The sequence below is a fragment of the Vanessa cardui genome, chromosome 16 (genome assembly GCF_905220365.1).
Source record: "Vanessa cardui chromosome 16, ilVanCard2.1, whole genome shotgun sequence".
NCBI lineage: Eukaryota > Metazoa > Arthropoda > Insecta > Lepidoptera > Nymphalidae > Vanessa > Vanessa cardui.
The window spans coordinates 12,482,849-12,497,271 of record NC_061138.1 but is presented as its reverse complement, the minus strand read 5'-3'; the positions used below and the strand labels follow the sequence as shown (position 1 = coordinate 12,497,271).

Sequence of the window (14,423 nt, the reverse complement as noted above, 5' to 3'; positions counted from 1 at the left end):
TAAAGATTTAAATTATGTCAGAGAAAACTTAATTAAGGTTTAAATTTATTGATATCGTCCAACTTTTTATCTTATTAATTGCGTTTCTACAAATAGAAAAGCAACCTATTTAAGTCTGTTGCATATTATGATGTATATTTGTACTTAGGATTTCATTTCTGTTTAATCGATATGCTTGGAAATTGAGGCTAAAATATATTGATTAAACTTTTTATATACGTTTAGTAAGAAATTATATCAAAGATACGAAAATTTCATACTTAATATGTATTCATCAATCCCAGTTTTTGAAAAACCTCATCCCCGGCTGACTGTACTAGACTGGACTAGAAACATTCAAAGACTACAAAACGAAGCAAGACTGCGTCGTTTTGAGTCCTACGAATTAAGACAAAGAGCAAACCAACTTCGTAACGAAACATCGGTAACAACTCGTTGGGATAATTACGTTAACAATGAGTTAATGAGAGACAGGTAGGAATCATTAAATTGAAGCTACAGCAACTGTAATTCGTATAAAGACTAAAAATAAGAAATTATTAACTCGTAATATAAAACTTTAGTTACTTTCATAATTATTAATTACCTATATTTGTAGGTACTTCCTAGATTCATGAATAATCTGATTGGACAACATTCTAGTAGAACAAGTCAACGCACAATACAGCTAATATTTTTCATTTAAATTTTCCATATCCATAAATTAAACATGTTAAATTTCTTTTAAGAATATTTGAAGTAGATTCTTGGCGGGAAAAACAACGATTTACTAGAGAACAAGTGAGAGATGAGATAAGAGCTTTGAAAGAAGAGAAGAATGCCACTGAGTTACACCTTGAATCTTTGCAAGTACCTTTTATGGTAGTATCACAATGCTTGTCGAATAGGGATCAGAGGGTCCCACCAGAATTGACACGAGATCAGCTCGGAGAAGAGTTAAGAAAAGTACATAAAGACGTTTTTTTATTAGTAGATTTATGAAGTAGTATTTATTATACGAATGTATTCGGTATCTACATATATTATATACTACTAGCAGCGTAACATTTATAAAAATTAAAACACAAATATTCTGTCTCAGGATTAAACTTACGTAAAACAAGTCGCACATAGAAATGGAACCTGTATTCGTGTTGATTTATACAATACTTTAATTGAATTACAATTACAAATGACTGCAAAGGTTGACTAAGCCTGCGAAAACACTAAGAATTAAATTAATCTATGTCAGATCGTTTAAGTCTAGTTATCATAAGTAATTTGAAAAACAAATTCATAACATTATTGATTGTAGTTTGATATTTTTCAGGAGGAACACACAATTGAAAATAGTAAACGTGTTCTGACCGACGTATGTCACATGGGTTGGGAGAAGATTAAAGAGTTAACGAATGTCTTATGCAGACTGGAAAGGGAGATACAAAACAAAGATGATGCATTAGTGTTGGAATACCATGTAAAGGATTTGAATCGAAATAGTTCAGACATATCATATAAGTTAGATCCAACGAGAATACCACCAGAGTAAGTAAATATTGGTTCTTATCCGCAGGAGCATGTAGCAATATATTATGCGGAAGTATATTTATATATTGATATGATTATTTTAATTCCAAAATGGTGTTCAGTAAGTGCTCTTTTCAACCGACTTCCAAAAGGAAGAGGTTATCAATTCGTCTGTATTTTTTCTTTTTGTTTGTTACCTCATAACTTTTCACTGGGTGGACCGATTTTGATATTTTTTTTTTGTTTGAAAGGTAGTGCTTCCCGTGGGGTCCCATTGTTTTTTTATTTTTTTCCGATGATGGTATCCATATGAAAACGACATAAGTCTTAAATTTGCATTATGTATATGCGCGACAAATAGGTGAATAACTGAAAATCACGTTAACCAATTTTGATAATTCTTTTTTTATTATAAAATATATACTTCAAGGGTAATTTGGTGAAAGTTTGGTAAGGTTCTGAGCACAGGATCCATGACAAAGTAACGGAACGGAAGGGAACGGAACAATTCTGAGGAGCACGTTAGCTATACTCAATCGAATCTTTTATTTATAGGTTATTTGGATATTTGAGTCACCTTCAACCACTTCAGTCACTTTCAAAATTGCGTATTCAACATATTTTTTAGAGTCTTCCTAAGTTAAATGAAATGAAAAATATTAGACTACTTAAAAGTCGATAAACGATTATATGATGTAGTTATAATTATTGTTATATTTGGAGTCGGTGTCAGCCAATAAAACCCTACAGTATATCTATCAAAAAACAATACGAGAATACTTTAACAAATATGTTTTTTAACAAATTACCTTTTACACAATAATATACTGGATCAATCAAGGAGCTCGTATCGCTTCTTGCTTTTGATTGTTGGGGCAAGGGCGCCGTGGCTGACACCGGCTCCAAATATACCAATAACTATAACTACATTATATAATCGTTAATCGACTTTTAAGTAGTCTAATATTTTTCATTTCATTTAACTTAGGAAGACTCTAAAAAATATGTTGAATACGCAATTATATTTATTACTTTTTCGTGCATATTGATTTGTTTTAAAATAGTGTTTTGTTTGAAGTCGGTTTTTCTTTTTGTTAAAATTTTTATGAACATGATAGTCCTGTCTCGGCTCAAAAAGTGTAGTATTACTAAAGTGCGCAGAAATCTGGTTGAAAATATGAATTTAATATGTTATTTTTCTATTTTCATCAAATCATTTTACTCAACTCTATATACACCTTGTTATTGCAGCTAATTAGAATGAATAAGTTGGTTATAAAACCAGTCTATTAAATTAAGTAATGTCTATTAAATTTCGTTGTTTTTAGTTCAATGACAGAAGAAAGCTATGTACATTGCATAGAAAATACTCTTAAAATAGCTGAACAGCTAATGAGGGAATCGAAAGATTTGCGCGAGATAATGTTCAAAAGCAGGGAACAAGCCCGGAATCAAATGTATGCTCAAAGCCAGCAAGTTGAAATGATAATGAGGAGACGTATTTACGATATCCAGAGAGCAAGAAATGAAATGGAGTGGCAGAAGTATAAGGTATTCAATCTAATGTAATATTTTACTTATTCAATGAATAAAGTACAATGACAAACTTCCAAGCATCGTTGCAGGTTCTTAAAATCTTTTCTTAGCGGATGTCTACACTCTATAAAGAACCTACCTGCCAATTTTTAAGTTTCTAGGTTTTCTAGTTTGTAATTTAATGATTAATCAGTAAGTGGTATTTCGCTATGTATAGATTATTAAACGTATTTGTTTACGTGTTTTTAGCTAGAAGGAAATTTGCAAAAAGTTGATCGAGAAATAGAAACACTTCGTGCAGCAATCGCGGACAAAATAAATCCAACTAAGCTTGTGGAGACTCGACTAGAAACGCGGATGCGACGACCGGTCTTGGAAAGAGTTCAGGTAATTATTTATCATCTAAATTTATTAACAAAATCAAACGAGATATGAATCTTTTATTTTTTACAAATATTTTTTATACTCAACAAATAATTGTGAAGGAATTCATTATCTGTGCCACAGATAGCTTTAAGAATTTTCAGCCGAACATCATTTTTTGTGTTGGTACTTCGTACTTTTTGAACTTGTGTCCGCAGCAACGAGTTGCGCGCGGTTTGCTTAAAAATGGATTTATCTAAATAAATTGAAATTTGATGGGAAACCTATAATTTTAATTCACAAACAGATATTATTATTAACATATTATATTATTATATTCTACTTTTCTACTATACTTTTCTTCTGTCAGGATAAACCAATGCGTGGTCTAATAGAAGAATACGAAAGAGTTCATATGAGCTCCAATATGTTAGAAAAGAAACTAGAAGAAGCACTGTAAGTATTTTTTTCACATTGAATTGAGTTCTGAACAATTAGCATAGAAATATATATAGGCATATTTTATTTTATTTAATTTTTGTATCAAATGTGTGTGTACTATAATTGTGTACAGTTCCAAAACATTTTTGATTAATTTCGAAGTTTGTGAAACAGTGAAGGAGGTAATAAAACTCAAAAAAATAGTACAAAAGCTGAATTGCTTAAAAAAAATGTTTTATAGTTTTAAAACATTACATTCGAGAAAAACGTTAGGTCTAGTATTTATTTCCATATCGCAGTTCCAAAAATTGTAATAAAATAATTTAAAAACGGGTATCTCCAGTTTTACTTGGTGGTAGGGCTTTGTGCAAGCCCGTCTGGGAAGGTATCACCCACTCATCAGTTATTATACCGCCAAATAACAGTACTCAGTATTGTTGTGTTTCGGTTTGAAGGGTGAGTGAGCCAGTGTAACTACAGGCACAAGGGACGTAACATCTTAGTTCCCAAGGTTGGTGGCACATTGACGATGTAAGGAATAGTTAATATTTCTTACAGCGTCATTGTCTATGGGTGATGATGACCACTTACCATCAGGTGGCCCATATGCACGTCCTCCAACCTATACCATAAAAAAAACATTCGTGATCAGCGAATACATGGATATACAAGTTTATCCAAAAAATATTTTGCAGTACCTATACCTATTGTAATATATTTTAGTAAGTTGCTTATTTTTGCTGTGGTTGGATTAATATTCTTATTTATATTAAATAGCTCAACCTACCACGGCCTTTACAATCACCACCAGCGAGTGACTAAGGATCTGGAGTACAAGAATCAAGCCCTAGAAACAGACCGACGTCTGATCGAAATCAGGAAACCTTTACACAGAGATGATGATTCAGATTTCAAGAGAAATGTTGGATATTGTCACATGCCGGCGGAACTCGTTACAGATTAAAAATAGAATATTAAATAAATAAATATATTGTTGGAATAAACAAGCAACATCTGCGTCAAGTCACACAAATTCCCTTTAAAAAAAAAAGAAAAAGACGGGAAATACGTAGTTGACACATTGAGATCGCGAATATAATTATTACGGTGTAATGTGATCATTGATGGTTATTTGTGTCGTAGACTAAATGTTTTTCTTTTGTGGTAGATTGATTGTTATTTTAAATTAAAGATAATTGTTTTAGATGTTAACCTACTTCCTACTTCTGGTTTTAAAAATATATATTTCTCACTTATTGTCCACAAGTTGCCAGTTGCATTTTCACACTTATGATACGAGTAAAGTACGACACAACTTAGATGTAGCGTCGGCAAATTGAATAAAACCGATTACTGCCGATTTACACAACCAATAGAAATAGCGTCCCTATAGCGCTATTCGACGCTATTCGTCGCTATAGATTCTCGCGTCAGTGACGCGTCAAGTCGACGAATATATTAGGTCATATGATATTACAACTTATTACGTTTGTGTAAAGATCATATTCACATAAGAAATAAATATTGATAATTGGAGATAGCGTACTTAATTTGGATGTGTTCGATTTCACGAATTTTGCCGATGCTACATCTAAGTTGTGTCGTGCTATATTAGATACATATATAAGTTTAATAAGACAAATTACCGTATCGATATAGCTAATTTGTTTTTTTCTTCTATGGTATTTCACCATACATCCTGTGACTTTTGTAGTTTATTTTTATAAAAAAACACACTGCATATGTGAGTGAAATAATATCAATGTCATGTACAAGGCTTTTCTTGTTCCAATTATGATGAAGTGTGTGAAGTTATATTTAAATATACAAAAATGTTCTCACAATTGTGTTAAGATTCTCTTAAAGACCTCAATTTAAAATTAAATGTTTGTAGTTCATAAAAAAAATAACTCAAATTATATTTATAAGTCTTCAACTTAAGGAAAAACGCACTGTGCAGTAAAATTTACCTTAAGAATATTAATATAAAAATTTACCTGTAATTACGTAAATAACAAATGAAGGTGTTCATTATCTTTAAGTATAAAATGTGTTCACTTATTCTATATTAATAAATAAAAAATCACCGTTAAAAAAACTCATTTATTTATATGATTAACATCATTATTACGGTGTGGTAAAATTATGACATAACATGTAATAAATTTGTGTATTCAACACTTAAGCTCATTACACAATGAAAAAAATAACAGATAAGGAAGAAGGACCTTTTTCTATATCTGTTTTCCTCTACCTTAAGGTTGCTTGGAAGAGATCGCTGTGTTAGCGATAAGGCCGCCTCTTGTACATCTTTCATCTAACCGTGTATATTTGATTTATTTACTGGCGTACAATAAAGAGTATTTTGATTTGATTTTTTAAGAAGGAATAAGGAACAAGAAATAAGGAATAGCGGAATCCAACGATGACATCACCATTAATCAATTCATAATTAAAAAATAAGGAATAATAAATAAGAATAAAATTTCCGTAGTGTTGGGAATTTGTTTCTTATTTCTTATAGCCAGCCAATCGCAGGGCGTTTTTTCAACGAAGTGGCGTAAAACTGACAGCAGCACGTAACTAGTAAGCAAATATTCAACCGCTGTGATTGGTTGAATATGTAACCTATCGCCTATTGTGTTTTGGTTGTTGTGCTATTCCTTATTCATTGTTCCTTATTTCTTATCTCTTATATCTTATTTTTTTCATTGTGTAATGGGCCTTATTGATAAATCTACAACACTATTGATATTTCAAAACTTTAGAAATATTTCTTTTTCTTAATTAATGTGTTATTGGTGTATTTTATACAGCCTGTTCCAATCAGAAATACACATAAAAACAAACATATACAAGTATTGGTGCGCTTCATTGGTTGAGCTTTATTATTATATAATAGTTTATATTGAAAGCGAAATACGAAAATCTATGGTTCGATCGGAATAGACTATAAATTAATCTATTATTTTATTGAAATCTTTAAGTTTCTAAGTCTCTCTTAACAAAAACCAAATGCGTGTGTAGTATTAACAGGCGTGCATATAAAAAATACAACTTTATTCTTACAAATAAAAAAAAACATGTCGGGTCTAAAGCAACACTTCGTAAAATTACTTACAGATAGGAATGTCTAGTAAAATTAAATAGGCTGTACATTAAATATTGAAATTCTGTAAAATAAATAAAAAACTGACAATAATGTAAAACTATTTAACATGAGATATCGGCCATTTTGAATTATAATAATATATAATACAAAAAATCAACGATTTCGTCTTTTGTAAAATTTATTAATTTTTAAAAAACATTTTCTACGTCTTACTTAGGCCCGACTTTTTCATAGGCCTCATCCAATAAGGTGCAAATCTGAGCGATGTTTGCATCGTTCAACTTTCTACTGGACGCCAGCCTTATGGAAGGTTCTGGACAATTGACTTCCGTGTCCCTGAGGTAGGCAGCGACCGCCATGGCGACGCCATTCTCGAGGCAATAGTTGGTTATGTTTCTCAAGTGGGAGTGCTTGAGGCGGTCTGGCAATTCAGTGTTCTTGAGGTAGATGTGTTTGACTGGTGACAGTTCGTCGCCGCTGAATGTGTAATGCTTCAAATTCGCGAGCGCTCTGTGGACAAAGAGATATAATATTGAAATAAAAAAAATTACCTGTTGCCTGTAAAGTCGGTATACGGGCGAAAGTTTTACGTGACAACGACTTTGAGTGGTAAAATAATTTTAATGTGAATATTAAGTCGTATAGTAGGAAGAAGGATGAAATAATAGTAATAAACACTTTTTATGTCTGTCTCTCTCGCTCTTAGGCGGGCTAACCACGCCCGAGTGGAAGGCACGCGTGCCTCTCACTCGCTCTCATTGGGAGCGCATAACGTGAGCGGAGCGTAACGCAGTTTCTTGAAGTGTCACCCGGCAAACCAATTTATAAGACGTTGTCACGTCAAAACTACTACTACCAGAGTCGGATTTAAAGGTCTGGAGGCCCCCGGGCCACAAAGCAGTGGGGGCCCTAGACGAACAGAAGCGTGAACACCCTAATAATTATATTATTATGAATTAATAAGTTTTTTTTTTTAATTTCAATCAGTGCTATGATTTATTTACTCGTATCGGTAACTTTTTAAATATTAAGTAGCAACATTATTATAATTTGACTATGTATATCTCGGTATTTGTTAACTCGCTGAAAACTGACGTGGCCCCCTCATGTGGAGGCCCCAGGGCAATTGCCCCGGTTGCCCTCCCCTATATACGGCCCTGACTACTACTACTACTACTAGCACTTTACTCATAGCTGTAAAGTGCTCGAAACGTCGGGATGTCAAAAATAATTAATATACGCGATTCAAATCAGTTATAGCTAGTTTTATTTCAATGTGTAATAATCGCGAAAATTTAAGACAGCATTAAGTGATATAATAATTTTAGCACTAAGGATGATCGCCAGTAGACTTGATTGCTTGTATATCAATCACTGTTGTGCGATCTCTTAACGGAATTATTATAAGTATTGTTAAAATTTTTTTAATTATTTTTTTTTTTGCTTTTGTTCTCTTTAGTATTATTTATTGTATTAACACCAGAATAAGATGATTGTCACTAACAAAAAAGGACTGGACATATAGTCTGAAATAAATGATTTATTATTATTATAAGTTAAACAGGCTTCTACGGGCCTTGTTAGTCTAGCTGCTGCATTTTGAAGAGTTCTAGATTCAAACGGCAGACAGATATTTGAAGAAGTTTGGAACATATTCCACCACGCTGTTCCAATGCGGGTTGGTGAAATACAAATGTGGCAGAATTTCTATGAACTTAGACACATGCAGGTTTCCTCACGATGTTTTCGTTCACCGCCGAGCACGAGATGAATTATAATCACAAATTAAGTAATTACACATATATATAGCGGTGCTTGCCTGGGTTTGAACCCGAAATCATCAATTAAGATGCACGCGTTCTAAACACTGTGCCATCTCGGCTCTTATTGCTTTAAGAGTCACTAAATATTCTCAATTACAAATGAAAAATGTAATATAATACGTACTTGTTTAATTTCTTCGAGTTTTCATCCAGCTCGCTGATAATAGCTGGATTTTCTTCAATGATATCAAGTGCTGAGATTGCCGCTTGGGTCAACATCGGCGGCTGAGATGCGCTGAAGCAGTATCCTGGCAACAAAAAATAGCAATTATAATGTCAGTTAGTAATATATCAACGTAGTGTTAAAGAGTATTTTTTTATGTGATAGATTAGCGGCAACCCATATGAGCCACCTGATGGGAAGTCATCGCCCATAGACAATGGCGCTGTAAAAAATATTAACCATTCCTTACATCGCCAATGCGCCACCAATCTTGGGAACTGAGATGTTACGTCATTTGTGCCTGTAGTTACACTGGCCCTGTAGTTGCACTCACCCTTCAAACCGAAACACAACAATACCAAGTATTGTTGTTTGGAGGTTGAATAACTGATGAGTGGGATTATGATTACATATTAATGAATATAACAGAAACTATTAAATTTACTGTATTATATATAACATTATTATTTATTATTGTAAGTTAACATGCTATATAAAATTTTATATGGCATGTCCCTATGTATGCTTAGATCTTTCAAATTACGCAAAGGAAAAGAACGCAAGAAAAAACCGCATCATAAGATGCGGTTTTTTTTATAATAGATAGAGTGATTCGAGAGGAAGGTTTTTGTTTATATTACATGAATAATATATTATATTTAAGAAACAAGAAAATATCTGTAGTATATTTAGTATCAACATTGCACTCGTGCGAAGTCGCAGCGGGTCGCTAGTAAAGAAAATAAATTGAAATGTATATTATATCGATAATTATTTTCAAAGTTTACTTGGACGACATTACAATAATTAATACTCATAGTGTTACACTATGATTATAAATGATTGATGCATTCTTATGTTAGTATGTAGCGTATATAGTATAGCATCTAAGTTACCAAGGATGCGGTGTATTAGATGTTAGGTCGGTATGTTTAGTATTTCTTATAGTGAAAATGTCAAATCAGGTAGCCTATCCGTCCTTTCAACTACCTATTTAATAAAAAAAGCTATTACTAAAAAAATGAATTAATTTTGAAAATTTTCGACAATTTCTTAAGCGAAGCCGCAAGTAACTAATCATAATATTTAAACAAACAAATTCATAAAAAAAACAACAACATTTTCCTTACAATTTTCCCATGTTATGACAATATAAACATGGCAATAAGGATGTAATAATATCGAAAAAATTAATTCAAAACCCACTGACGCTTTGAGGAAACTTCGATAGCGTTTTACGTGGCGGCATAAATAATTATTACAGAATTTTACAACTTTGTACAACAGCAAATATTGACATATTTTATAATTTACCTTTGCCTATATACATTTACTGTAAAAAAAAACTTCAAAATATTCGTGCCTAAGCATGTGACCCTAAATTTTATATTTATTTCTTTAGTTTATTCTGTGTCTCTAATTAGATTAGTTCACGCACCCTATACAACGGAAATGTAGTATTAGTATATGTACATATGACGAGGTGTGAAAAATACTTTAAGAAATAGACTAATATCAATAAATATCTTATTTATATTAACAAATAAACATAACTTTGATTACTTTAATCGAATAATAAATAAATATAAATAAATATGAGACAACATCACATACATTACTCTGATCCCAATGTAAGTAGCTAAGGCACTTGTGTTATGGAAAATCAGAAGTAACGAAGGTACCACAAACACCCAGACCCAAGACAACATAGAAAACTAATGATAGTCTATATCGACTCGGCCGGGAATCGAACCCGGGACCTCGGAATGGGGTACCCTTGAAAACCGGTGTACACACTACTCGACCACAGAGGTCTTCAATAATAATAACGAAAACCAACTAAAACGACGAATATTTTATGACAGAAATTGTATGTATGAATCACAATCAAATTAAAAATCTAAACTACGCGCCAAAATGTAAAATGACGTATACAAGTAGGTTTCATAAATGTCATTACCTACTTTTGAAATGGATCGCATTATCAAAATCAAAATAAACTTTATTCAAGTAGGCTTTACAAGCACTTTTGAATCGTCATTTTACAATTAAGTGAAGCTACCACCGTTTCGGAAAGTAGATTCTACCGAGAAGAACGGCAAGAAACTTAGTAGTTACTCTTTTTTAACATTTAAAAAATATAAAGTCATGTTAATCGAATACAATTATTTAAATTAATATATCCTGCTTGGAAGTCAACAGGTATTAACTCCACGCTTTTTTATCATCTATAAAATCTTGTATCGAATAATATTACCTAATTATAGATACATACCTAAACCTGAAAGTCTTTGGTGCTCGACGATGAAATGCGTGCCAGCACAAAAACCGCCGACAGTCGCGAAGGAATGTTCCAGAGAGCCGATAATGAGATCGATCTCATCTCGCGGTACGTTGAGGTGTTCCGTCAGGCCACGCCCATGTTTACCAATTACCTTTAATAAAATGTATTACTTATATGCTTGTGCAAGTATCCGAATTTTACTTTATGAAACATTCAGAATTCACTTGATTTAGAAAGATTCGAAATATTTTTTTAAATATTTCACTTTTGTATCCAAACTTAAATTTTAATGTGTAAAAGTTTGTATGGATAACTTCCATTTTGTAGTAACTTTTGATGCATAGGGAATTTTTGAGTAAAATTTCACCTCATATTATACTCAACGGGTAATTGTGGTAAACTTCAGATATAGAATAATTCACTAATTCTTTGTAAATTGTATATAAAAACTTAATAGTGCAATTACTTACCCCAATAGTTAAACTTTCGTCCAACATGATTCTTAATTTGAATCTACGGGCTAGCTCAACGAGTTTTCGCAGGGGGCACATCTTGCCTGAATTGAAATAAATGGCTTCGGCTATTAAGAATGCTCTCCTCTTGGGATTCAACTCCTTCTTCGCAGCTGCCTCGTTAAGCAACCGTTCAAGGTCATTCATGTCATTATGTTTGAAATATCTGACGGTGCTTCGCGCAGCGTCAATACCTTTCTGGATCGCGAACCATACTTTTTCATCACTGTTAAGAAAAAAACAAAGATCTATAATTGAGTTTTTGAACCATACATTTATTATTGGGACATATCTCTATGTCACAACACAAAAGAGATATTTCTCTGTTTGTTCGCCATTTTTCTGGCCATCATAACATAGTGTCTTATCCATTTGAGAATCATTATTGAAATCTATGAAAATCGCCTGGCCAGACGCCTAGGCGATTTCTAGACCCAGTCTAGTCAGTTTCATTCTGGCAACAGAATCACAGATCACAAAGGTGGTTGTTCAAATGCTGAGATGTTTATATGGCATCTACAATAACTGTTAGTCAATATAGTCAGACAAAGGCAACTTTTACAAGGAGTTGATCCAAAATTTGTTTGTGAACAGCATAGTTATGGAGTTCTTATGTTGCATATATGTTAATGTTATCACATGACTAATGCTATAGACACATTGACAAGGAATTGATGTTGATCAATCAAAATTAAATATCTTGCAAAATAAGCTGACAGGGCTCATAGTAGACTGGTCATATATGCATAAGCAGTGTTACAACACTGGTATCACAATATACACAGTAGATAGAACAGAGTTAATTATAAAATGTTAGTATCAGTAGTATTCTGTGTAGATCTATAACATAGATCTTCCTAATATTTTACTTATTCTTAAATATAATATTGCATGATTCTACATGCATATGTATAATGCAAACTTTTTGCTTTGTCCATCAATCACCTTAAAACTGAATTACAATCAATAGTCAGATGAACCAGTGGGCTTATTTTATCATAATGTTAGTTGTCGTGCTTTTGTTTAGAGGATATTAGAGGAGAATTTAGAGGATAAAAGATGTTATTTACTTAGGAAAATCCTACATAATATATATCTGTAAACTAACTTATCCCATACCAAAGTTTCCTGTTTTGCAAGGAAAACCGATTCAAGTAACCAAACCAAACCAAGGAAAAATTCTGAGATTATGATTTCATAATAATAATAAGCATATGTAACATACAATAAATAATCTATCTATCTTCTTGTTAGGAATGTTATATTATTTTTTTTATTTTTGTATTTTTATTTCTATTAGTAGAAAGTACTTAAATTGACATATCTAAATTTTAATAGACTCTGATTAAATTATGTGTACACATTTTTGATAAAAAAGCCTATATATCAGAGGCATCCTTAATTAGTAACAAAACAAGGCTATAAGCCTTGTTTGTGTCAATTGTAAGTACACTTTTGATGCACTATAAAATACCTAAAAAGGGTTCATTCTATGTGTAAATGTAATCAACTGACCCTACATCCATTGTCTCATTCAAAAAAGATATGCATCATTAATTATTAAAAAAATAACTCACGCAAATATGATGTCCCCCTTTTTAGCATATGCCGATATGGCACTAGCAACAGTTGAGAAACCATAGGAGTAAACACAAGTCTCTTCAACTTGCATGAACTTTGCCAGTCTCTCTTCTAATTCTAAATGAACATCTATTGTACCATAAAATCCTCTCGGACCACAGGATCCTACACCATACTTGTGCAATGATTTAATGGAACTTTCCACAATTGAAGGCACCTTGTCAAGACATAGGAAGCTAGTTGTGCCTACATTGAGCACATTTTCACCTATATCGTCTATTAAAATCGGCTCTTCAACTTCAAAAGTACGCTCAACCAAAGGTAATGGTTTCCATTCCATTAACTTCTGCTTCGTCAGTTTGTCCTCTATTTCTTTAGGTTTCTTCTGCCATAAAAAATATACAGATCCGATAACGACTTGAACAGCTATGACTAATGTCCACCAGCTCACCTGAAAGATAATACTTATTAGTTACCGGAATTAAAACCTTACTTTAATTTTATATTTTAATACTCTTACAGTATCATAAATATCCATTAAAATCATTTTGAAAAAAAACGTTTAACCACTTCACGCTGCAGTATACAATTGAGAATAATTATAGCGTGATATCTCTTAAATGGTTTCTGAAAGTTTATAATTTTTTTTAATTATGAAGTTCAATTAAAGTAGACATATGTCAAATACGATAAGTCAACTGTCAGACATTGACAAATGTTGCCATTGCCAATTCGTGATTTTTTTCCTAAAGTACAAGTAAATATTCATTTACATAATTTTTTTAACATGATGGTGGTATTTAAGATTAAGGTGAAAGAAAGCTGGCAGCATTTCCATCTAAAACTTATTGCTAACTTTTATTGTCGACTTAATATTGTGAAGCAACTGCGAATATTTACGATAATTAAGATTTTTTCGAAAGTAACGAAAGAAAGTTTCCAACTTTGCATATTACTTAATAAAAGGTTGAATTAAAGATAAAAAAGCATCGACTTAGTTTTTATTGATTTCTAGGCAGTATATAAAATGATGGAAGCTACTTGTGGTAGCTTAGCAATTAATTAAATAGTGTAAAATGACGTGCTAAAGTGCTTTTATGAG

At 32.3% G+C, this 14,423-nt stretch overlaps 3 protein-coding genes across 3 annotated transcripts; 2 read left to right on the top strand and 1 right to left on the bottom strand.

The window, feature by feature from the left end:
- The first annotated feature begins 265 nt into the window (after positions 1-265).
- On the top strand, positions 266-981 carry LOC124536403 (tektin-2-like). Its single transcript, XM_047112934.1, has 2 exons — positions 266-474; positions 729-981. Exons 1-2 carry the CDS (start codon positions 266-268, stop codon positions 979-981), a joined length of 462 nt encoding a protein of 153 aa, XP_046968890.1.
- Positions 982-1,318: 337 nt separating this feature from the next.
- On the top strand, positions 1,319-4,820 carry LOC124536516 (tektin-B1-like). Its single transcript, XM_047113071.1, has 5 exons — positions 1,319-1,524; positions 2,835-3,057; positions 3,292-3,429; positions 3,776-3,861; positions 4,624-4,820. Exons 1-5 carry the CDS (start codon positions 1,361-1,363, stop codon positions 4,808-4,810), a joined length of 798 nt encoding a protein of 265 aa, XP_046969027.1. The 5' UTR covers positions 1,319-1,360; the 3' UTR covers positions 4,811-4,820.
- Positions 4,821-5,937: 1,117 nt separating this feature from the next.
- On the bottom strand, positions 5,938-14,020 carry LOC124536129 (serine palmitoyltransferase 1). The gene is made up of 6 exons (XM_047112586.1): positions 13,842-14,020; positions 13,318-13,772; positions 11,699-11,966; positions 11,220-11,379; positions 8,906-9,029; positions 5,938-7,468 (listed from the first exon to the last, which is right to left on the bottom strand). The coding sequence occupies exons 1-6, from the start codon at positions 13,866-13,868 to the stop codon at positions 7,168-7,170; spliced, it is 1,335 nt and encodes a 444-aa protein (XP_046968542.1). The 5' UTR covers positions 13,869-14,020; the 3' UTR covers positions 5,938-7,167.
- Positions 14,021-14,423: the final 403 nt, after the last annotated feature.